The sequence below is a fragment of the Caloenas nicobarica genome, chromosome 5, assembly GCF_036013445.1.
Source record: "Caloenas nicobarica isolate bCalNic1 chromosome 5, bCalNic1.hap1, whole genome shotgun sequence".
Classification (NCBI taxonomy): Eukaryota; Metazoa; Chordata; class Aves; order Columbiformes; family Columbidae; genus Caloenas; species Caloenas nicobarica.
Window position 1 is genome coordinate 15,572,513 of NC_088249.1, and position 26,281 is coordinate 15,598,793.

General features: G+C 38.7%; 1 protein-coding gene across 3 annotated transcripts; it reads left to right on the plus strand.

The window, feature by feature from the left end:
- The first annotated feature begins 4,570 nt into the window (after positions 1 to 4,570).
- LOC135989318 (alpha-1-antiproteinase F-like) lies at positions 4,571 to 25,646 on the plus strand. Of its 3 annotated transcripts, none has more exons than XM_065636075.1 (5): positions 4,571 to 4,740; positions 15,722 to 16,364; positions 19,666 to 19,936; positions 22,759 to 22,909; positions 24,081 to 25,646. In XM_065636075.1, exons 2-5 carry the CDS (start codon positions 15,734 to 15,736, stop codon positions 24,267 to 24,269), a joined length of 1,242 nt encoding a protein of 413 aa, XP_065492147.1. In that variant the 5' UTR covers positions 4,571 to 4,740; positions 15,722 to 15,733; the 3' UTR covers positions 24,270 to 25,646. The 3 variants fall into 3 exon arrangements, with proteins under 3 accessions (XP_065492147.1, XP_065492145.1, XP_065492148.1); XM_065636073.1 differs by lacking the exon at positions 4,571 to 4,740 and adding an exon at positions 13,732 to 13,799; XM_065636076.1 differs by lacking the exon at positions 4,571 to 4,740 and adding an exon at positions 13,737 to 13,768.
- Positions 25,647 to 26,281: the final 635 nt, after the last annotated feature.

Consider the following 26,281-nt stretch of genomic DNA (forward strand, 5'->3'; position numbering starts at 1 on the left):
TGATGAGGAAGTATATGATGAAGGCTAGGAAAGACCATACTATAAAAGCAGGTGGAGATTGGAGCATACAGGAAGAGAGAGCACTGCTTCCCCAGCTGTTTGCTTGTTACGAACTGACCTGAGCAGTCTTGCTTTCTGTGCTTTTGGAGTAGCACCTGTCTCTCCAGATACGTCGATCTCCACCAGAGTCCTATTGGTCGCTCGTGAGAACCATGCAGTCCCTCTGCATGTCAGGAAGCGTGTAACATACATCTGCTGTTCTCATAATGCCAATAGGCAAGTTATGGGCATTTGCTGCATCGGGTGATATTTTGGGGCCTGATGTTGTTTGTGCCTCACATTGCTTTATCTACTTTGAGGTTGATATTGGCACACATTTTTGCCATTTGTTTCTGTTGTGGGCTTTATCTTGCGGCTTGACCTCTTTTCATGCTCCTTGGGCTGTGCCTTCTCCCATGACAAGGGTGTGGGCAGGCCTGTTAACTTGTGCCATAAACACATTCCTTCCTTCAGGGTGGTACTGAGCATGAAGCAAGAGTTTAGTAGGAACTTTTTCAAATAGCTATGGAGTTTTGTCTGACGGGATGCACACTATGCTGTTGCACCTACCCTGCTGTACTGGCCCCACATGCCTCACTTAAGCAAATCTCTCTCCAGTCATTGATGTACGTGTGACTGTCACTCCTGCATCATGAGGGATTGGAGCTGAGCCCTTCATCTATACCTAGGGATTGCTTGTGTAACTGTAGAGCTTGAACTTGGCTCTGTGCTCGTTGCTTAATGCCCTTGTATTGAGACAAAGCAGATGATTATAGCTTTGTTGAGGTCATGGCACGTTTTGTTCTTTGTGGCCTTCCATACTATGGATCTCCACATAGTTCAAAGTGGATTTTGTGTTGAGTGTTATTGCGTCATGAAATTTCCTGAATGACTAGACATTTGTTTGCTTTTCAAGCCACAAAATTCCAGCTCAAAAGCAGAGAGTTCTTGGAACATACAAAGCTAATCCACATGGAAAAAAAAGTCAAGTTAGCAAGAGAAGGCAGTGATGTAGTTAGTCAGCCAGTTTAAGACCGTGTGGGCTGGAAGATTCAGGCATTCAAATAAATAATCTTTCACTTTTCTGCTAATCCCACTCTGCTCCCTCTTACTTTTTTTTTTCCCTGACTTCCTTTTCCTGTTAGCTACTAATTGGTATAATACTATCCAGGGTAATCTTTGATCTGAGATATATATTGAGCAAGAAGAATGGATAAAACGTAGTAAAACATAATCCCAAAATAATTTGGTTTTCTACACGGTGATTCACCTCTCTTTTCTACCTAAAAAAATATTTTAAAATTCAAGATGATTCCTGCAACACTTACTTAGCTGAGGTAGTTGTCACAAGGATAAAAGCTACCTAAAGAGGAACTATACAGTGTCAAAAAGCTGGCCACAAGATTTTGATCTTTAATGGGAAAAAGACTGATGCTTTTAGAACTAAATATCAATTGAATAAAACTTGGTTGAACAAAACATGTCTGCAGGTAAGTTCAACTTCAAAGTGAGTTTAGCACACAGATAAATTAACATATGTGCTGATAAACATACTCATTTTTGTGCATGACTGTTGATTTTATAATGTTTCATTAAAAATACAACTCTGTTTGAAAAATGGGGTTTTTTTTTAGATTAATGAGGTTTAGTTAAAAAAACAAACCAAACCAAAACGAACCCCAAAACCCCAAATCCCAAGCAAATAAAAAATACCCTCACAGTGTTTTGTCTTTGGTTCATTTACGTGATAAAATATACACACAAATCATAGGAAAAATGAAAAATTATATAGTTTGCCTAGTTAATGGAGTTCCAGAATCATAAACTGAGCTTACTACAGAGGGTAATGCTAGGTCATTTAGCATATAACTGTTTCATTTGCAGGGGGTTAGTACCAGTTCTTGCACATCTCACCTCTTTTTCATGCTATGGATTTCTGAGTTCACCAAGATTTCGAAATCAAACATTTACTTTGGAAACTCAGACCATAGTTTTCTATTAGAAGAATTTTTAAAAAGTTTTTAATTTTAACAGAACACAACACTTGAAATAACTCACTGTGTAGAGCTAAATTTTCACATACGGCTTCTAACTTTTCAGTTATTTGCAACAGCAAAGTATCTTGCACTTTCTATAAACATTTTATTTTGTCTTTTATCAGGTACAGTTTCCTTGTTTTCTTTGGAGAGGTAAAGAATATCCATCTTCAGGCAACCCGAGGGATACCTGCATGGACAAATTGCCATGAGGCAAGTTGGGGTGTGGATTTACAGCATGTTACCTACTCCACCCAATGGCTTCTCTTCATGGTATGTGTAAGGCCTTTGCCACCCATCCGCTGAGGTGCAAACTACATTACACTCAGTGGCAGTAAGATTACATGGGCATCCAAGCAGTTGCTGGTAATGTACTGTAGTTTCACAATATGTATTATCTCTTAGCAACTTGGTTTTGTGGTATACATTTACCATAGGAAAAGGTTGTACACAAACAAAAAGAGAGCTTAGAAAGGTACTACTTGCAACTCAGTATCGTTTTAAAAAGAAGCAAAGTGTATTTGTGTTTGTGTGTAGTGTAGTATATTTGTTATTTTGAAACTCCTTTGAGGGGTGAAATGTCCACCAGAAGTATTTCGGGAAGAGATTTTTAGCCAAACCGTATTTTATGTTGACTTTTTACTAGAATGTTTTTCTATGCATAAGTAAGAGACATTGATTTATTTGGTTATTGCAGGAAGACAAAGAACATAGTTAATATTAAACTTCACAAATTAATGAGAGATTTGGAGGGAGTTCTGCCTCTAAAACAGAGAATGATCTATTATTTTATTTTAATCTACTTTTGTCAAGTTCTGCATTGGACTTTTTAAAAAGAAAATAACAGGACTATGAACAGTTTGATGTTATTTTCTATAGATATAAAACTGACTGTATGAAGTGTGGCTAACATATTTAACTTCATTTTCAGAAGCCTCTTGTCTCCACTTTGTCTCCCTTTCTTCTTTTTCTATATTCTTCTGTTTTTCACTCTAACTTGCTGCCACTCACCTTCTCAGTGATTCCACTTAAAATGTGTTTATACCACTTGCCAATGTTTGCTTCATCAAGCAGGAGAGCCGAAAGTATATAACATATAAAAAAATCCAATTAAATCCATACCTATAGTTGTTAGTGCTGAAATACCTGTATCTATAGCTTAATTATTAAACCCTATGCTCTGTGAGTATATAATTACTAGAATTGTACTTGTAATTTCAGATTTCCTTTTTTATTTCTTTGTTCTCTTTTACTTCTGAAAGATATAACAAAATCTAAGTAAAAAGATTTTAATATTTGAGAATCCGATTCTTTAAAGCATTGGAACTATAGCTTTCAAGGAATAGATTTTTGGAAATGATTATGTACATAAAATAACTAACCTTTGCTTCTAAAGGCTCAAATTGGTTACAAGGCTGTGTATATGCTGATGAAAACTCAGATTTCTTTGTATGCTAAATTCCTTTGAAAATCTGACTCTTTAGAACGTAATTCACATTTGAAAAACAGGACACAGGCTCTGAAAACATTATGGCATTTCTGAAAATACTACCTCATGCCTTCCCATCAACATTTATCATGTTGAGCCAAACTGCAGAGACTATTGACAATGGTTGCTCTATCTGGAGAATGTGTACTTTGGCAAGCACAGCTTTTCTTTTAGAAAAGTGCAAAAATTGGAATGGTATTTTTAGAAGAGCTATGAAGGGAATCCCATTAAGCTTCCAAACCCATTGGATAAGTACCTTAAAACTGGCAGGAGTGAAGAACAAAATGTTCCTTATACTGCTCAGAGTTATTTAGAAATACAAATTAATCATGACTTGACATGAAAAATAGCACTACCATACCTTTTTATGTGTAATATACAACCCCTTTCCTCAAGGAGCTGCTAAAAACTAGGCCAGCAATCCTGGAACTATTCTCACAACAAAAGCAGGAGCTGCTGTCTGCTTTTTTTCTGTGTTGTATTGTCTGCACTGGAGTATGAGAGCTGCCTTGTTGGACACTGTCCTGTATATATTTGCTTGAGTGACCGCTGTTACTATGCAATTAATGACAGGTAACCTGCTCCTACATGAAAGAAAAGTAGATTAGTGCATTTTTACTGCAGGATTTGAGTATACATCCAGGGACTTATCTGGCGCCTATAAACTCCTGGCCTTGTTCATCTTGCAGTTCTAATTCCCGTAAGTTCAGGAAACTATTGCAATGGGCAAAATTGTAAACAAAGCTTGTGATGTATGACGGAAACCCCAAGAGATTGAAACATGATTCCTTTGAAAAGCCCTGAAAAAGCAGCAACAGCTGGTGTTTTCTTCACTGACTTCAGTTAGGTTTGGATTAGGCCCCATATTTTCTCCTTCAGCAACAAAAATTGGCTGCTGCAATCTTTCAGGAGCTCAGAGATAATGGCTTGAGTTTGCACCAGGCTGTGAACAACTGAGGCAGAACATAAAGCCTTGACATCATTTTGCCATTGTGTGAACCATCAGTGAGTTTGCCCTGCAGAGGGTCGGTAAGCCCGGAGTAGTGCATTGGGCGCTGCAGCAGGGACCTCATCCAGACTCTGCTGAGAGAAGGGAGAAGGGCTCCTGTTGTCATTAGCTTGCTCGGATGAGACCCTCTCCAGGAAGCAGTAGCCACCACCAGATGAGTCCAAAATGTAAGTTCCTTTATATTTTTTTGTCCCGCAATTGCCAAAATTCCTCCTGCTTTAGTGGCTGTTGCAGAATGTCTCTTCACTTAACAGCTCTTGAGCAACTGTTGCTTTTTTCCTTCCTTTCATGCCACAGCCCATTATTAAGCAACTTTGAAAATATATACATACATAGATCCATAATATATACATTCTTCAATGACTGACTTGTACATTGATTGAAGAGGTAGAAGGGACACGTGTCTGTGGGAGGTTTCGGTCTTGTTACAGGCTGAGGAAAACAACGTTACTTGATTTTCTTTTTGCTTTCTTTCTCTAGAAGGTATGTCGCTTCCCTGGTGATGCTTTGGAATTTTTCTTAGCAAATTCACATTTCTGGTATCCACATGTGTTAGTCTTTTCTGTGGAGAGAGGGTTTGTCCCAAATGCCACTCCATCAGAGAGATTGCTTGCAGGGCTGTTCAGGCATATGCTTGGCAGATATAGGAGGTGACAGAGAAAGGTGCCCAGCGTGATGATGTGATGCCTACGCATGCGGGATCCAAAACCAGGCATGCTGTTTGTTGAGCAATGGATATGGCCACACTAAGGATACTGAATCCTCCTTCCAGCAGTGAAGTGGGAAGCATAGCAGCTGTGCTGTGCTGTTTATCTGTCATCACGTCTCTACAGAACATCCCAAGTCAACCAGCTTTCCCATGCCCAGTGTCAATGCAGTTATAATCTCTCTGCTTTCAAACAGGTTTAAAGGCATATTTAGCTTTTGAATATTTTCATAGATTGCTGCCCAAAAAGAGCATTTGTGGAACAATTGAGCTGAAACATATGGGGCACATACATCGTTTAGTGTGTGTTACATGGCAATTACAATGAAGGCAAATCCCTTTTCTTTTAATGCCACAGTTCTAACTCACACTGCATCTTCAGTGATACACCCCACATTTTCTGTGTCCACTGGGTTACATCATTATAGGTATGATTTTCATCACTAGACCTTTTCTCCCTACCTCAGACATATTAGACATGCAATGATGTCGCAAACAGTTCCAGTCACCCAGAGCCAGTTTACTAGTCACCCCGACTAACCAAGTTCAGTACACCTCTGAGGTCTTTTGCCTTCTGGACATGTAGCTCCCTCGTCCAATATCATTACTGTTGGTTCCCATTGTTTATTGTCCTAGAGCTCCTTTTTTGGGAGCTGTTGTCAACATTGCCTAACAGAAGCCTCTTTAGGAAGACCAGCAGGTCCTATGTCCTTTGTCTGTCTTTCTTTCAGGATTTGCAGGTGTTGTTTAATCCTCAGCATATATGTCTGTCCTTGGATGTTGATCTCCATGGACCATGGAACATGTGCTTGTTATGATCATTAATTTATTTTATAAACGTGATTTTCATAATGATCATGAAGCGATGGACGCACCCAGCATCCCAAACAAACGATTTCATTTCTTTAGAGTTGTGCAGGCCTACGGTTCCATTGGCTGTAGCTTAAAGACATATAAAAGCATTCAGATTGTTTGTTTTTTGCTAAGCTAAGTATCTGCACACGACAAATTCCATTTTGCTCATTTGTTTGCTTGTTACTAAACAGCGCAAAGTCCAGATCAGAATTTAACTCTTCAGCCTGTCAGAGTTGAGATAATGGAGTTTAACCTTCTGAGCACAACTGCAAATAGTTGCAATAGTGTAGTTGGAAACAGCGAATCTCCTGAACAATGGGTTCATGAAATGGACCAGTAGAACAACCATGTGTGCAGTTGTACTATTTCACCCTAAAGGCTATTTCACAGGAGTGAAAATAATAATTTGAAAAAAATACATATTATTTTTCCAAACGGTGTGAATAAATCTTCACCCGCCACTTTCCAGAAGAGGAGAAGTTGTGTCTTGCTGAAGTATGAAGTGTGCCTTGTTAAGAAGTATGTTCATCTAAGTCCAAAGTATGTCCCACTGAGAGGTCACCTCTCTACATCTAATCTGCATTCCAGGGAGTGCTTTGGTAATGCCCACATTTGTTCTCAGTTTTTTTCTTTCATTTCCCTTTCCAGTGACTTCATTGCCCTGAGAATGGATAGCGAGTGTATAATATATTTTTATTGACCCTGCTTTCAGGAAGGAGTACACTTGGTTGCCCTTCATTTATTTATCTATACCTCTAATTCACACATTTTCTCTGTGTGCATTAGCATGTTGCTGCAAACTTTGAATTTCACTTGTGTGATTTCCATTACTCAAAGTTTTTCTTTAGTTGTGATCTCAGAGGTTTAATAATCACATGGGTCTGTGCACCAGGATCCAATTTAAAATGAGCAATGACCTCTCTGTTTTCTAATTATCAGTAATTAATCTCCTGGTGCAATGTTATCTACTGCTTTTATGAAAAATTCCTTTGAATTAATGGTCAGAAAGGACAAGGATCTTACTATGCTGTAGAACTGCTGTAGCTTGTAAATTCTTCCAAAGTTGTATAATCAATTACATTTTTGCTTATTTTTTTCATATTGTAACATCTGTATTGCGTTGGGTTGGTTGTCACGGAAGGCATCATGAGCTAGTCTTGCCAGATTTGCTTACTTCCCAGAGTATGTCTACTCTGTGCAAGGCAGCTGTTTGCAGAGATATCCAGGAGCCCTGGATGAGCTGTGTCAGGTGTCAGAAGCAGTGGCGCCATGCAGTGTGGCACTCTGATACAGGATGATTCTGTGACTGGAGTTACCATTTTGGTAGTACACTGAATTCTCATGCATGTCTGGGACAGAGCATGCGAGGTACTGTCTACAAGATTAATTCTTCCCTTAGGGTAGCATTGGAACTGCTACCTAGGGCTAATTCTCAGTTCATTCAGAAGCCTTGCTCTGAGCTTTTCTATGTGTTGAACTCCATTCAGAAGGATTTTTTTGGATGAGTTGGTGTTTGTGTTCAATTTGTGCAATGTGATGTCAGCTTAGACACCTAAGTTTGTTCTGAATAAGCTGGCATGAGTTTATGGCAAGCAACATGCTGTGCAGAGTTCAATTGTCACATTTGAACAGTAGCACAGCCACATCAGGACAATTAGCCTAATGTCTAGAGCCCTGCACAGTTTCGGCATCATGTCACTGACTCAGTTGTCTTTCTTTCAGTTCTGGTACCACCAAGTGATCTGTTGCACAGCATAGCAATCTCTAGTGCTAGCTTCCAAAACAGAAGATTTTGCTTTTCAGCTGTGCTTTCTCACAGCTCTTTTTCTAGTTTTATTTTTCCTATGGTCTCACAGTGAAAAGTCTCCTTTCCATGTTTCAGTCCTACATGGAGAACAGTATTTCTTGCTTTCTGAGACACAACTTCTTGCTTGACCTCCTCAGTTTGTAATCTCTGAGGTCTCAGTGCGTGTTTAGCAGAAAGAATATGAGAGAGCATTATGTTGCAGTTTAGGTTAGTCTGTCATTTTTCCCCTGACACCTCCATGAGAAGTGCTAATGGATCAAATAACTTCACCAAATGAGAAGTAGCTGATAACTAAATTCTTACACCTGTTTCCAGGGTATTTAGATAATTGGTACTCAACACTATTCACATAATTCAGCATTTAAGTAAACGCATCAGAACTTGATCTTGTCCCCCCCCCAAAAAAAAAACCAAAACCAAACATCTCTTATGACAATTGTCGTCCTCTTCCCTGGTTTCTATTGTATGTGCTGACAGAGTAAGCTGCTGACTGCATGTTCTCTTCAAAACAGCTGTTGATGTTTCTTTGATGATATGAAGCGTCCTGAGATTTATTGATGAAAAACCTGCTGTTGTCTGATGCCTAAGTAAACACTCCTTTTTTTCAGGTGCATGTTTCTAGTGTAATGGAAGAGTACTATAGTTTGGGATTGCCACCAGTCTGACTATCTGTGCAGAACACCAAATTCTTTACTTTTGTTTACTTTGAGAAAGCCATTCAGAAGGGAAATCAAACCTTGGAGAGAGGACGTAAGAAAAAGGAGTCAAGATATTCTTGGTTGTCTGTGCATGGTATCTTAATTTAATATTGAGAATTTTCTCTTTGTGGTCAGCTATTAATCTCTTTTTGAATATAGAGGGATTTTCTTCTCTATGTTTTTTACCTCCTCGTTTATTTAAAATGTCAAGAGCTGTTGATAAGGACTGACAGTGGAAAGCCATTAACCTTGATGTTTGCTGTCAAGGTGTTAGTATTTTGGGACAATGAAATTGCTGAAGCTAAAAGGAAAACAGTATTATGTGGATTTTCTCTGCAGGTAGAAACAGAAAAGCTGTAAAATTTCACTGAAGGCAGATCAAAGCAAATTTGCAAGGGCAAGCCATTAAAAATAGAAAATATATGAAGTGTGGGGCAGTGATTGACTGACCACTTTGGAAGAGAAAATGTAAAAGAGTTTTCTTTTGTAGCAGAAAAGTCATATTAACCTAAAGGGTGTGCTGAGAAGGAAGGGAACTAGTTTCAGGGGAGAAACAATTCCTTCGCTTTGAGGAAAAGCCATGAGCAGTAAACTAATACCAGTTCTTCAGTGTGATGGTCCTTCAGCTTTCTTGAAACAAACTTCTACCCACTTCTTGTCATCACTTCTGCCTCTCCCCTTTGTAACACTGAGGTTAAAGGAGATATGAGGGCAAAAGGTGTCAGTGGAGCTAAATGGGACTTTGCAGTGAGTCATTTGAGGAGGTGTTCACTGGAATGGGGTTGGTGCTTGGAGGGCTTGTGGTACTGGGTCAGGGATTTAAAAGGACATTTGAAGAGAGGGCTGGAAGGATACTGAATTTCAAGGGAGGCCTGTGTGTGAGGGTATGAGATTTCACCTCTGACTTCACAGAAGTATTGTACAGAGGAGGCCTATCCTGTCTAACATTTCTTCCTTACTTTTCCTGCCTCCTTTCATGGTGCCATTACTTCTGGCTAGGAAAGCAAGAATAGCCAAAAGGGGATTCAGGGCTAGGGTATGGCTCTGTTGAATCCTCTGCAGAAGAAAGGATATCAGGAGAATTTGGGGGGGGAATCCTTCCCTACCTCCTCTCTAGGGAAAGAGAGGTGGGGAGCTGGGCAGAAGGGAGAAAAGCTGCCAAGCCATAGCCACCTCTGCTCTTTTCCTGAAAGGTGTTCTCATTTCTTATAAAACACTGCTGGGTTTGACAACAGTAACTTAATTCAAGAAGAACTTGTTGTGGTGGTACAAGAGAGTTGCATGTCTTTAAGTACAGCCATGCATTTCCAGTGATAGATAATGTATCACCAAGTGTACCTAGGAAATGTTGAAGAGTAAAGTGTGTTTATTTTTTATGATGAGCACAGGTCCTTGAAGAATGTATGTAGACAAAGTGTGACTGAATCTGGGGGCTCCGGAGAAGGAGGAGATTTATAGTTGAGGGAATAATTGACCAGGATGCTGCGGACATAAGCTGAGTGGGCTCATGTCTGTTTCACTGAGTAATGAGAGAGGGGACTGAGAGACTGAGAAAGATATTTGGAAATAAAAATGAAACGCTGAAGGAAGAGAACACTTCAGCCTTTGCGTGGGTGGTGTTTGTCAATTGTTTGGTTTTGTTTATCTATAATTTTTTTAAAGGGAGCTAAATATAAGCAAATCCATTCTATTAGACTCATTGCTTGCTGGTGAGACTCCCACCCAAAGGATGCTGTTACGGTTGCTGCCAGGTGGAGAAATGCTTCAGATAGTTTTGGGACCAGAAACCATATAGCTGTATGATTTCTGGAGGTGCCAGCCCACTGCAAGCTATCTCAATCACTGCTACTATAGTTTGGTGTATTCTTCCACCTGTTTGTTGTGTGGTAAAATGGATTTACTGGCAGGAAATCCTGGGACTAAAAGGATTGTGAAAAGTCCCACAACTAAACGTAGAAGCCTTGGAGTGCTGTCTATCTCTGTAGGTCATCACTATCAGTCCTTTACCTACCGAGCAATAATTTTTGAGAAATTCTTCAAGATCTGAACTATTTATAAAGGGACATATTTTTGTTATTGTAGGTGTCCTAAGTCAGATAGATCACACCTTACATGTTACATAGGTTGTACACCCTCCCCTATTATATATTCAGGAGAAAGTACTGCCAGCTCCAGAAAAGTACAACTTAAAATTTGTTTTTGAGTCCCTGTTGCCTCCCTTTCTAATTATGGTTATGAGGAAGTGCTTTAGTTTCAATAGGACAACAAATTAAGAGACTCTTTCATCTCTTTGAAGGTATATACACACCTGGTATCTGTGGTTTAGCACAGTCTAAGGAGAGGCTCTGGGGCTTTGTTTATGCAGTAGTATTCCCTACTCGTGCTCCCAGTGGTTACTGGATATAGTGAAGAGAGGAACCTTGCATAAACAAACCTCTTTCAATCTCCTTGCTCAATGCAGATATATTTACACTAAATTTTGCCAGCTGGGGCTTAAACACATATGAACACTTCAGTGTAAGCTGTGTTAAGAGCTGTGGGAATTTTTGGAAAAGCCCCCAGTGAAGGTGAGGGAATTTCCTGTTCACTATCCACATCGTCTTCAACACATGCAACATTAATCTGGAATATCCCAGTCTTCAAAATTAAACAAAATTGCTGAATTTTTGTAGAACAGTATTCTGCTTATAGTTATGATATAAGCAATAGTTTATAGTTGTTTAAGTTTTTCAGCAAATACCAAATTTATGCAGTTGAATGAGGAACTGTTACCTTTTCCTTCACCTTCCTCTCATGGCTTGACACTAGAAAGAGACAAAAGACAGATTTTGACTTTCTTTAATATAATACTAGTGTCCAGGGTTTCACATAATTCATATAAATTGATCCTGTACTGATTTTTCTCTTCTGCTTTTTTTCCAATTGTAAGGCAGGCTTTTCCATGTTCAGTAGCAGGCTTTCTCCTGCAACTGTTCTGAGGTGTGGTCTAGGTGTGTTCAAATCTAGCTTAGTCACTCATCTGTCACCTTGTCATTAGCATGGCGTCTGTATTTAATTGGGCTTCCTTCCTTCCTTCATCAGAAATCAGTTTTTATATACCATGAAAACTGCAGCCCATTATTAAAAGTTAGCTGTAAGTGAGATTCTTGGCTCTTATTTATACAAGAATCAGTGACATTAGTATCTCAAGTACTTTTTCAGATGAGTGCTATTTGTGAAGAATACATCATGTGTGAGTCCAGTATACTGCTTCAAAGCCTTTTATTTCTCAAGCCTTAGTTCATAAGCAACTTGTTTAAGAGAGTTTTTTTCAATCTGTTGAGTTGCTTGATAGGTTGTAATCATCAACAACTTTCATTGGTTACATCTTCACCTCCCAGAAAATGTTATTGAGTTATTGTTGTGGTTAGTATTTCAGTTCTGCTTAGAAACAGCACTGAGATGAGCACTCCATCTATTTTGCATAAGGGTTGGTTCCTCCCCCAAAATGCTTTTGTTTTGAAGGGAAAATAAAATATTACCCTAGTTTTAGAAATGGAGACATAAAATGCCCTGCTTGGGCGTCTGGGGCTCCTGGTGGACACCAATTTGACCATGAGCCAGCAGTAAGCTCTTGCTGGAAATGCAGACAACATCTTGAACTATGTTAAGAAGAGCATCACCAGCAGGTCAAGGCAAGCGATACTTCCTCTCTGCTCATTGCTGGTGTATACATCTGAAGTGCTGCATCCAGTTCTGGACTCCCCAGCACAAGAACAACATGGGCATACTGGAGTGACTTCAGCGAAATGCCTCAAAGGGGATTGACGGATCGTAGCATCTAATGTATGAGGAGAGACTGGAAGCTGGAACTGTTTAACCCAGAGAAGAAGGGATCTCACCAACATATATAAATACCTGATTTTTGATGGGAGGATTAAAGAAAGAGACAGCCTCTTCTTGGTGTCAGCCGGTGATAGGACAAGGGGTAACGAGCACAAATTAAAATACAAGAAATTCCGTTTAAATATAGAGAAAACCTATTTCAGCGTAGTGTCATTAGACACTGAAACAAGTTGACCAGAGAGATTGTGGAGTCTCCATTGTTGAGGAAGGCAAAAACAAACTGGACACCGTCCTGAGCAACTCACTGAAGCTGACCCTGCTTTGAGCAAGGGGCTGGACTACATGGTCTCTAGAGTTCTCTTCTTGAATGGTTCCATCATTCTTGCCCCAGCAGTCACAGGAGTATATTGCAGTGAGCCGAGCTGAGTGCAGGATGCCAGGCTGTCTAATCTGACCCAGCTGAACTTGGCACACGATCAGAGGGGCCCGCTCCCCACACCATCCCCAGGTCACAAGACAGTGAGCTGATCTAAAGACTTGCTCTGTTTAATACCCGTGTTTCCAGGCTTCCGCCCCCTGTCCCCAGGCCATGCTTGTAACTGGGATCACCTGTGTGCAATGGCATCCCAGCAACATTCCTTCTTCCCCAGGCTCAGGGCCATGCAAGTGGCCCAGGAGTCGCTATCACAGCCCTTGCTGCCAGTGGATTCCCCATATGGGAGTGGATAGTCAGGTACATTTACAGCAGCTTTTACTAATGTAGCGAAACAATGTTTCAAGCTCTGCACCTACTAGAATCATCGCTGGCTTCACCTGGAGACAATCAAGGACAGGTATGGATATGCAGGAGACAAGCAGGCTAAGCTGCAAAAATTCAGATTGTCCCAGTGTATCAAGCCTTGTCCTCCTGCATTAGTGGCAGCGATGCTATGGTCGCTGGAAGTCATGTCTGAGATGTGTCTCTGTAGTTACTGCTTCTGATGACTCTCTTGTTCATAAAATAGTAGATTTGGGCAGCTGAGATGTGTATAAAAGTTTGATATTAAGAAAAAATATGTTCGGTTTCAGGAAAATTGGTTTGAATCTAACCAGGGCGATCATGAATAATAAACAGTCACGTGTGAAACATATATTCAGCAAAGTTAGGTGTCCAGTAAAACTAGTTTCAACATCGTTTGCACTACCTAATCTCTAAAATTATAATGTGTGAGTCACAGCCCTTAGATGATCTTAACCTTTACTAGAGGATACCCTGCTTTGTGTTCAGCAGCACAAACAACTGAGCAAGGACCTGTGCAGACCTGGTATGTACAATAGGACCCTCGTGGCTGTACCGTAAGTAATGCAGTTTTTTCTCGTAGAAAAATTATTAAATGTTTCTGATTAATCAATTGAAAAATTACCGTGTTCATATTCAAGTTGCAATTTAAATCTTTTAAATTGTTTTATTATGTTGGTTTATTTTTTTTTTTAATAAAAAAGATAAGTCCTCTGTGAGATAGGCGTGTTTGTATAGCATAACTCTCTTTAGGAAAACTGTGTCTCTAAATCTTTTAGAGATTTAAATGAAGTAAATTGATGACAATAACAAATGTAGGGCAAAAGAAACGGAAGTGTGGACTTAAGGATTGTCTTCTAAAGCTTCTAGAGAGTTTGGGAAAAAAAAGAAATAGTGGATAGAGGTAAAGGCTAGAAGAATTAGAGTAAGTGATATTGGAAGAAGTCACAAAGAAATCGAAGAGCTCAAATTTGTTTGTGTTCTAGATAGGAAAGTGAACTGTCCGAAAGGGGTTTGTCATGGGGCTCAGGCCCTTCCAAGCGATAGTATCATTGCTATAACCACGATATTCAAAGGGTGTGAATTAAGAAATGTTTATAGCATATGTTATTAAAGCAGAGATCAGTATTCTGAGTTCACTGAATTTTGGAGAACCAAGGCACTGGCAAGTGGAGAACACAAATGCAGTGTCATGGTGGCAGCTGAAAATAATTCAATGATTTTATGAGGCACAAAATTCTGAATGCCAGTTTTCATTGCAAGTCAGAAACCTAAGATATTTTCCTGCTTTGAAAATCCTTATATCTTCCTCTAGAGAGTACTTTATTTTATAAAATATTCTGTAGGTAAAGTGATCATATACCATAGGAGGATGCTCTGGATTACTAGATATTCCACATCTTTACTTCGGTCTTTCTGTTGACAAAAGTTGAAGCAAGTGTGATACAGTTAAAAGTATAACCACAGATACAGAATGGATTATTTCCATGCTGCTCTGGAAAAGGCTTTCCTGTTCTATTGGCATCTTTTAGTATCTCTCTTTTTCCAGAATTCACTCACTCATCTTCATATTTTATCATTGCAGCCTTCTCTGCCAAAATCACTCTTTGATGTCTTCCTGATGATGAACACCATGATTGTTCTAGAGTTTCCTCTTTTTTTTTTTTTTTTTTTTTTTTTTAATTTTTAGGTGATTTGGTTCATCATCAGGCTGGACATGCCTCTGCACGCAGCAGCAACAGTTGTTTGCATTTGCTGTTTTGTGTACATATTCATTTTCCCTTTCTTAATAAGCAATACTGTATTTCCAGGGTCTTGATAACTTCCTAGTTGCTGAAAGTATGTTGTCTTTTTTGGTTAGTTATGTGGATTTTTTTTTTTTCTGAATGGTGCTCAGTTGTTGAAGCTTTATGGAATTACAGTAGATGTTCATCACTTCCTCATTAACAAGTGCATTTACTTTCTCTCTGGTGTCTGTCTATATGTTTACATATAGCTCATTCAAAAATGTATAATATTTTAATTCTCACAATAGAGGAATATTGTGTCTTTCTTCTGCTTTGATTTTTTTCATCTTGCTAAATTTAACCAACTAGCATTGACTGGTTCCCTTACTTCCTGCTCTATTGACTTGTACTTTCGACTTATAGATTTTTTATCACTTAAAGCCACATTAAAAAGATAACGCTGAAAACAAAACAGTTTCAAAGGAATTGTAGCCTAACCTTAATGAGGGCGTCTTTGGTATTACTTCATCCCTCTTTGACTTTTATTTTTATTCTGTCATAACTTCTTCAGTAGGTTGAGTAATTTTCCAGAATCTGACTCTGTGAAATAGAAAGCTGGTATCCCTGAATTCAAATGGCTTGGAATCACTGGTAGCAAGCCAGCTCTGTGCAGTAAAGGGACTTACTTATTACTAAGCACAAGGTAAAAAGGTTTGTAAGTCAAATGTAATTTTTCTTTTCTTCTTTTACAGAGTTATAGAAACATGAAGACATTGGTTTTTGTGTGTGTTTTAATTGTTGGGATTCATTCCAACAGTTATCCCTGTAAGCCTGATCACCGAGGTGTAAGAAACCAAAATCAAAGAGGCCAAGAAAACCAAAACATGCCACTAAAGACTATAGAGAACAGTGTCTGTCAGTTTGCATGTTGCTTCTTCAAAGAGATTTCTTCTGGTGAAAACAATGGGAATGTTTTCTTCTCTCCTTTGAGCATCTCTACCGCCTTTGCAATGCTGACTCTGGGTGCCAGATCAGAGACTCTGACACAGATTCTTAGGGTCCTTAGCTTTAACCCACAGATTTCTGAAAATGAAATACATGAAGGTTATGGTCAACTCATGCAAATGATAAACAGAAAGAATGAGGGGTCACAGATGAATATGGGAAATGTCCTGTATGTGCTTGACAGACTGAAGCCACAACATAGATTTTTAAATAATCTGAGAAACTTCTATGGAGGAGAAGTTTATCCTATGAACTTCAAGAGGGCTGATCAAGCCCAGATAAAGATCAACAAATACGTAGCAGAAAGAACCAATGGGAAAATCAAGGACCTCATAAATAACCTTGATCCACTTACTGAACTTCTCCTTATTAGCTATATTTATTTTAACGGTAAGATATACATATCATATTTTCCTACTTCATACATTATTTCCTCAGGTCAGTCTTGAACTTCATCACCTCTTTTTTGCAATATATTTTTGCAGATGGACTCCTATGTTGTTTTACTTCTGGTCCTCACACTTAATCATAAACAAAGACATTGGAAATTATGTTCGGCTTGATGCTGAAAACAATTCCTAGAAAAATTTATGGCAATTTTTCCTGTATCTTTTAATATATACATTTCTTTCTGGCTGAAGATTAAGTGAAATATACTTTGAGGAAGGCATCTCTATTCAGTGAAGCATCTAGTCTTATGCAATCTAATGACATCTGAGCACTTTCTTAAGTGCTTTGTTAGCTAGGCATTAATTTGAAATCCAATTCAGCTTTTCATTTGTTTGTTTGTTTAGCAAGTTCAGAGTTAAATTCAAAGAACACTGTTAAAGTAAAACTTAGCATCTTACCTAAAAGAAAATATGTTTACTCAGTCGTTCTGTTGTTACTGAGTATGTTCATGTATCCAAAGCTAAACATGTAACAGTAGCTTTAGTTTCACACTCATTCTCCTTTTTTTTTTGTTTACAAATTATTCCTTTACTGATAGTATAGCTGTAGTCCTTATGAGGCATAGATTTTCAACCTTTTTTTTTTTTTTTATTTGCAAACTCTTATATTTTCCAGTGAATAGACCAACTCACCAGTATCAAATACAAGCCTAATGACAATAACTTCATTTTTCTTAATTAACTTGAGCAGTCTGTTTAGATACAGACTATAATCTTCCCAGAGCTTTTTGGACTGCTGATCTAATGAGAAGAGGAGCAAGGCTGTAAGGCTTGATCAGTGGTCTAATAACAGATATTGTGTCTTCTTTCAAACCTTCTCTCTCTTACTCAACTTTTCATATTCTGAAACAAAGCAATTCTACTCAGAAAAATAATATTATGTAATTTATCTGATAAAAATATTATTAAGGTTTGTAATTGAAACCGAGGTGACATATTAGAAATGCTATTCTTTCAAAAGAAATTACATTCTTTAAAAACTGTAAACCTGGACGCTTCCTTTCTCCTCTCCAATATGAAGCTTTCTCCAAAAGTTATTCAAAACCATATTTTCGTTTCATTTTGCTTTTCATCTGTGTGTCTGCTCCTTGTGCTAACCTCTGAAGATCTGACCACAGCTAAATGGAACTGTTTGGAATACAGATGACTGATATTTCTTAATACTCTTGAACACCTACTTCTTTGACTCAAGTGTTTTCAGGACAGGCTTTTGTTTAGCATCAGACACATCTTTCAAAACAGGTGAAAAAGACATTGATTTTTCTTTGACTGAAAGGTGTTTGAAGAAGGAGCAATAAATTTAGTACCACAATGGGGACAAAAGCTTGAGAAACCTTGTATCAAAGATGAGTTTGTTTCACAGATAACTTCTGCATGTTCTAAAAATAAGGTGTTTTTTTGTTTAATTAGATATTAGTTCTTATTACTGAAATTTATTGAAATTGAGAGTAAATTAATGCTAATTGATCTGTAGGCTGGGATTAATCTGGAGAGGATCTCTAAAGCTCAGGTACCTCTCCAACCAGTCAATACTTCTAGGCTCTTGCCCACTCTCTGTGCATTATAACCTTCCTTGCACAGTACTGGTGACTCTCCTCCTCCTTTTTTTGTGGTATAGCGTAGTGTAGAGGTCCTTCCCTAAGGACAAAAGTCTGGCAATATTTTCCTGGCTCTCAGCCAGCAGACATGCTATTCCACTACAGTACACCAGTCCCTTATCACGTTGTAGGCAAACTGGTCACCACAAAGTATCATACTTCGGGGTTCATTTTTCCACTTGAATACTGTGAAGCATTTGAGAAAGGTGCCATCCCTAGAAGGTAGCCTCCTAAGAGAGAGGAGAGCATAGGAATAAGAGTTCTCTGAAAAGGTGGAAAAGATTGGTGAATATCACCTCTGTCTAATCTGTATGTTAAGTCCTAACATCCTACTCAGTTTTTAATCGAGCAAAGCTCTTTCTGAAATCAGTGGTTGTTTTCCCTGAGTTGAGCACTAGATCAAGGTTTCAGGACTTATGTCATTCATATTTCTATGATTCATTCTACCTGGTGGGGTTTTTTGTTGTTTTGGTTTGTTTTGTGGTTTTTGGGGGTTTTGTTTGTTTGTTTTGTTGGTGGTGGTTTTTTGTTTTGTTGTTTGTTTGTTTGGGGTTTTTTGTGTGTTTTTGTTGTGGTGGTGGTGGTGGTGGTTTTTTGTTGTTGTTTTGTGGGGGTTTTTTAAAATTCATCTTAAGCATATCAAGGCGGAAGTCCTACCTGTTGTATATCTGATGACACAAGTCACTGTTAATGAAGAAACATAAAAGTAGCAACTTTGCTCATCTTGAGTATTAGCAGTTGTCAATTTGTATTTTCAGAACCCAAGACGTGCACTAACTCTTATTTCACTAAATTAAATAAGTGCTATTTATAACTATATCACAGATGATGGAAATAGCAATGACAATTATTTTATTTGTCCAAAGCTGCCTAGTAATCATCATTCAAATAGAAATCAGAAGTCAAGAGGGGTTGCATCTTGTTTCACAGTTTTCTTGATGGCACTTCTTTTACTTAGTGTTGTGGCTCTACTTTTGTTCACTAATTTTAATTAAAAAATAGTTTTGTTCTAGAAGGCAAAATGTACTACAGAGAAATACCTCTTTCTTAAAAAAAAAATCCACAAACAAAAACCAAAACAGCAAACAGACAAAACCCAAACCAAACCAAACAAACCCAACTTTTCTTTAGTCTGCTCAGCCTCTGAAATAGATGAGGTGGATGTCTGGAATCTGACTTAGAAATTCCTCTCTGCTGAGCATAAGAATTTTTCAGAGTTTCAATGCAATGTTTCACTATGACTAAGTGAGGCGCCTTTGGAAATATGGCATGCATGACAGTACAAAAGATTTCTGTTGTTGTTTTGGTTTGGTTTTTAACCCAGCAGTCTGGTAGAATTAAGTTCTTCATGACTTTATTTGCCATCAATTAAAGTGGCACATAAAAGCCTCTCTCTGCAAGTAACCTAAATCCCTTCATTTCTCTGAATCTGAGGGAATTTATTACATCACACTGTACCTACTGTGCATTGCTATTGAATTATTCTGAGTATTTGGTAAGATAAGTGCTCATTGCAAACTGGTTTGTCTTCAAAGCTGATCCAGCTGTACCAGTTTCTATCATCCATGAACGTGCCTTATGGTGATATGTCCTATGGTTTCATGCCCTCAAAATATCCTTTAACTCTGTCTCTTATATTTCAAGCTCAATGGGAGAAACCTTTTGATCCAAAAAACACTAAAAACAGCAAATTCTTTGTGGATGGGAACAAGGCTGTTGAAGTCCCAATGATGTTCGGAATGGGCATGTTCAAGCATGGCTATGATGAAGAGCTGTCTTCCACTGTGGTGCAAATGGATTATAAAGGAGGTGCTTCAGCATTTTTTGTTCTGCCCGATCAAGGAAGAATGAGGAAACTGGAGAAAAGATTGTCTTGTGAAAGTATGTCAAGGTGGAGGACACTAGTTTCAAAAAGGTAAAATTCTGCAGTTCTTGGTTCAAATGGTAGACAAGGAGACACATGCTTCAATCTGCTGGGCTATGACACAGAATCAGGATACTATTTTTAGTTCTGTTTTAATATACAGAAGAACTGACTAAAGCTGAAATCTGGTGCTCTGGTGTCCCTGTGCTTTCACATTCGGTACTGCACAACGTGAAAACCTTGACAGCTTTAGCACTTCGGCTGTTTCCACATTTCGTTTTCAATCTTCATCTCTCGATAACCCTCAGTTTTCTGTCTGAAGACCTCTTTTCACTTTTTTAGGGGGAGGTCTTCTGCCTTCTCCTGTTTACAAGTAAATTCCTACAACTTTCCTTCAGCTTTTTTTCTTGCCTCTTGCTTCCTTTCTACCCATTAGAGTTGCCAGTACTTGCACATTTAATGCTGAAATAACAACTTCCATTTGGCAACTGTGAGGATAAAGTTCAATGATGAGTGTACACAGCAGCTGACACATTGCAGAGCCACTATATTGAGGCTCTCTGAAGACTTAGGAAGTCAAAATTGGAATAAGCTACACTTGCTTCAGGGTAACTTTTATACCAGAAGGCAGAAAGTTTATATGCTTTCTAAAAATAACTTTAGACTCCTTCAGCCTAGTGTCATGTGTAGCAGTAGCCTTTGATGAGAGAAAATAAGTGTACAAGCATAGGCACAACATGTTTACAGAATCAAACTCTTGTGTCCATTCATGAATCTGATGTATTGTGTTACAAACCTTCACAGATACACATTTAAAAATTGTTTTAGATGATCATTTCTCAAGATGAACCTCACATCCTGATACAGAATACCAAAACCAGTGTCATTCTCTTAGCTCTGATTCACTGTTAAATCTCATTAAAATAATCTAAAATTTGTTTTCATTTAAAAAGAAGACAAAAAAAATATGTAATTCTCTGTGCACCTTGACAGTTTTGAAACTTCTGGAAGCAACTATATGGTTTGTGACTAAAATCACTACAGGACAAATAAGACAGTGAATTAAGATACTGATGAATCATTTAAACACAATTGCCTTTAAAATCAGAAAGAAAGACACTAAATACAATTGAGGGGATTTATATTTTCTCTCTCCATCCCCTCCTCTCTCCTCAAAATGGAATAACTTACCTAAAAGCCATGAGTGGGAGATGTAAATCACTGTCAAAGACGAGCTTGTTTCATGCAGGTCCTCATTTTTTATCATGACAGTTCTCTCCTGCAAACTGACACAAACACCTGCTTTTCCCTCTAGTTTTCAAAGCACCTGATTGGCATTGCTATTATTTGGAGTCTCTGAGAGGTCTTAATAAATGGGTTTGATGTAGGATATGGAATGACGGGCAAGATATGTTTGTCCCCGTTTCTCTGTCTGCAAACTGACTTTGACACAGATGCAGAAGGAATACTTTTCATTCCTGTTGGCTGCCAAACACAGGACAGTGCCAAAATATTGCCAGTACAGGCAGCTGAGATCTATTTAATGGCAGAACTGTGGAGAAAACATCACTTTCTCTTTTGGAAAGCATATCCCAGTGCTTCCTGCCTGGTCACATTGTTGGTGCGTGCCTACGACTTTCTCTTTCCTGCATGTTGAAAGCAAGTGGGGGCTTGTGAATGAGCATCTTTATGTAATAGCAAGACAGATGATTTAATGATAGTTGCATCCTCATTTCAGACAGCAATCAGCACAGTCAGAAATTAGGCAGAAGTAAGAGATCAGCAACCCATTATCAATCTACTGGCACTCTCATTTTTGGGTACCAGCCAGACGTAGCAGTAGCTGCTGTGTTACACTGGGAGAATGGGCCTTTTCCTTCCGACTTGTCCACTGAATGAAGTGCTCTTTGGCCAGCTTCATTAAGTGTTCCATGTGTCCCTGACCTGAAACCCTGGACAGTTGTCCTGGTCTCTCAGCAGAAAATAGTACCTACTGTCAGCATTATCACTAACCTCTGTCTCATTATGCTGCTTCTAGCTGTAAATGCCGGTTTTAAACTTTGAAAAGGAATTGTTAGATCCTTACTGAAAGAGCAAGAAAGAAATGAGTCAGAAATATGCAGCATTGATTCATTTATGGAAAGCAGCAAGCTAGTCACTTAAAAAAAAAATTGAATATATCAGACATGGGACTCAACATAGAAAAAAAAAATTATCCATTGATCAAGTATATTCCATCAGTGTGCTTTTGTTTTTTACTTTATCATCCATGCAATCACCACCACATCACCACATACCGTCCTGCTCCTTTGGTATATATTTTTGTTTTTTCTGTCTTGATTTATATAATAAACACACTAGGCCAACTTTTTTTTTTTTTCCAAAAGTAACTAGTGAACTTGGGCATCTTGGATTTTTTTTGTGCCCAGCCCGAGACATCTCAAAAAATCACTTTTTCATAAGGTGGATCTTCTGTATCCTCAGTAATGGGGCACAATGAAGGTGCTTCCAGCAGAATGCACAGAGTATCGCTAGCTTCTGAAAATGTCAGATGAAGATCCTTAGGAAGGTGCAGCTGCACTGTTATGCTGAATGTTCACTGGGTCAATCTCACTGCTCATGGGTCAGCTCACTGCAGACTGTGAGCCAGCAGCCTACAGCCCCAGCCTCTCAATCAGCCTTCCAACATTGTTATAAACCTTATTTTCCTCTCCCCAAATTAATGTCACTATACATCTCCTGGGTAGGCTAGAGAGAGCCTGTAAGCAAAATATCTTTGGGGAGAAAGCAAAATGAGTTTGCCTCTTGGGATTCTGTGTTGTACTGTGATAACTGATCAAAAGATTCACCGTATTCTTGCACTTCTTTTATAGTGGCTCCGTAAATTTGTATCTTCCAAAATTCAGTCTTTATGGGACATATGACCTAAAAAATATTTTATATAAAATGGGCATCAAGGATCTATTTACTGATAAGGCTGACCTGTCTGGGATCACTGGGCAGCCCCAGCACAGAGTTTCCCAGGTAAGTCATACTGCTTTTTGCTTTATGGGCCCATGGTTACTGATACTTATGTCTCTTTCTTTACAATTATTCATGATGCAAAACTCATGTAAAGAGGCTTTGCTTCACATGAAAAGGCAGCTGTTGGCATACAAAGTATTTCACCCATGTTACTTGAGCTGTCAGTGCAATTGAGTTGGAACAGATTACAAGTCTGTAATTTTTTAATCTAGGAGTCTTTTTTGATCTGCATGGGTCAACCTTATAAAGCAGAGATAACCAAATCATTGTCTATCCACACCTTGGTACCCTCCTGCAGCATGTTGTTACAGTTGTCACAAGGCTGCTTCTGTTTGTGTCTATCCGCTTTAGCCTGCCTGCGGGCAAGTAGAGAGCTGTATCACTGCCTGTGTTTTATAGAGGGGAGAGGAAAATCACGACTTGCTTTTAAACTGTTCGGGGGAAAGGAAAATGCAGTTGTTAGAGCCATTTGGCTTCAAGCCTATGAGCAATGACTCTCATTAGTGCCAGGTCTGGGCAAAAGTTACAGATAAGTCATACTTCAATAAACCTAGAGTTGAAAGCTGACAATCAGTGCAAATTTCCCTGTCTAATGTAATAAAACAACTGCCCTGATGACCTCTGGTTGAAGTTAGTGAATTAGGGTCTGTGAATGTCTTGATTTTGCAAGGTAAAACTTACATGTTTCTCTGCTCTAGCCCTTCATTTCTGGTCCTTCTCCTTTGCTCTCATTTTTTTCAAGACATTAAGAAACATGGGAAACGTAATTTCAGGCTGCTATTCATTGTGCTAATCTGCATGTTAGTTTTTCAACTATATGAACTTCTAATAGACAGTTAAATATGATCTTGCTCTCTCAATCTTCAGTCTATCTCCACAGATCTGCACGCGTGGGTGCAGGGAATAAGAAAAGAAAGAAAGCAAATGTTTTCGCTAGCAGGGACATGCCACTCCACCAGGGATGAACTTTTCTTCTCTGGGGCCAGGAAAGCTATGCTGTGTAGCTTGCTGACTTTTTTCCAACTTTGCTGCCTTTGTGCAGTGGACTCACACCTGTCCATCTGATGCTTGTTTCTTACCAATAACTTCATCAGGAACCTTTAGCTCATGTACTTATTCAGATTATTAATTTTTTACACCTTTGACTTGTAACATGTCTGTTTCTTCACAGGCCATTCATAAGGCTGTGGTAAATGTGGATGAGACGGGCACTGAAGCAGCAGCTGCCACAGGCATGGAAATAGTGCCTATGTCTGTTCCGGTTACCATTACGTTCAACAGGCCCTTCCTAATGACCATAACTATGGGCAACAATATGCTCTTCATGGGAAAAATTGTGAACCCTCTGAAAAAAGATTAAGTCAATGTACATATTAGGTATGCGGTGATCGCCACTATTAAATCAAGTGTTTGACCTGATGAGTTTGGCATGGCTACAGAGGGCTCTTCACCTCTTAACTGATGTTATTCACCGTTTTTTGTAGATGAGACTCTTCATCAATTTAAGTTGTCATAGTTGCATGTTTGTTTGGGTCTTGTTTGAATTTTTTTTTTTTTTTTAAAGATTGTATTCAGGCAGAACTGTCATTAGATCTGGGACAAAGTAGGCCTGTGTGATACTGAGAGCATAGATATGTCTCCTAGCAGGGAAGATGAGGAGCATATGTGTGGAGAGGGTTGTGTAAGCCTGCTTCTTCCCTCACGGTCGCCCTCTCACCATTGTTTTTGTCTGACAAATGGGTACAAGTTACAGCACTTTACTGCTTGTGCCCATTTTCCTACCAACATGAAGTTCATATCTAGCATAGATCTTAACATGCATAGTGCTTACTACCTTGCATAGTACCATTGTTGTCGAGCGAGTGTATTACATCCTTGCCTTTCAGCTGTCAGCCCAGCTAGGCTGCTGCAAAGGGGTCACAAAGAAGGTGTGTTTTTCCCCTGCAGATATATACTGGCCTGCTCACTGTTTCTGTGAGAGTTTACAGTCCAGACTCATTCCAGGGAAAATGTTAGAGGGTCTAAGAATTGAGTCTAAGAAAAGGAGATGTAGATCAGATCTCTGCAGTTCAGTGCCCTGGAGCCAACCTTTGTGAATTAGATACACAGCTCAGAGCAGCCAGAAGACTACTTCTGGCTTATGCCTGCCCCTAAAACAGCCTGTAGAAGACCCCAAGAAGCAGGAAACACAAGCCATCTGCCCCTGGTGCCAGTGCCTGTACCATTACCATCTGGTTCTGGGAGATAACCTGTAATAATAAGAACCATTCCAGTATTGTTTGTAGGATCAAGCACCCTACCAGTAACATCTATACCCAAACAGTGACACCATGTCTCTTGACATAACCCCTTCTGTTCCCAGACTGTCCAGTAACACAACATTGGTACTCTATTTCTAATCTGCTTCATGGTTAGTATAGCCACAATATTATAAAGATCTGTTTTTACTATTAGGATACACAATACTAAAAGTCACATTCATAATGGACATGCTTATTTATTTTTTCTTGTTTACTTTCCTATCTATTTTTTCTTCTATTTTCCACAACGTCTATCATTATTTTATTTCTTTCCTGATGTTCATGGTATATATCTGATCTCTGGTTGCAGGAGGGGTAAATTATTGACTAAAATGGGTTAATCTATTAATAGGTATTAAGCATTAACACCAGTCTCTGTACAGTCTTGAAATATGCAGACAAATGTACTACGATAGATGAACAGCAATGAATAAAGATGCCATTAAAAAGTTTCTAATTTTTGCTATTTTATGTCTGTAATTCAGAGTTAAGTCTTAAGTATGGTTCAAGCAGGTTTTTTTTACCAATGTCAAAAACCAGTTATTAATATACTGCTCGTATACATTAGATCAGCATGGTAATGCCAGTAATGAGTGCTAGCAAGCCCTCTGCCTTTTGCCTGAGCTGTAAATCCCTGTTCAGCAAATAATATGTTATCTCTGTTAGGAGTGTGTACTTTCATGTGCATCTCTCATCTCTCTTCTAAACAACTCTCTCTTGTCTCCCTCTAACAGCTATGTTACCAGTCTTGGCATGTGTTTTGAGCTTTGTTCCTAATATTCCTTAAATAAAATATGGGCCATCTAGATCATACTTTTAAAAATAGATTATGTCAGGAAACAAACAAACAAAAAAAGTGCGTAGAAGTGATCAGCTTTTTGTAGAAGAGCTCACTTCCAGATTAGAATTACAGTGAAGAGAAACTCATCTGTGTGGCATTCCAATTGGACAATATGGAAGAATAGATTTAGTATTTCCTAAACTGAAAGTTAGATGTAATCAATTTGTTTTCATTTGTCTTCTTTTGTCTTTGACTACATTTCTGGATCCATAGCAAACTTCAACAGAAGGC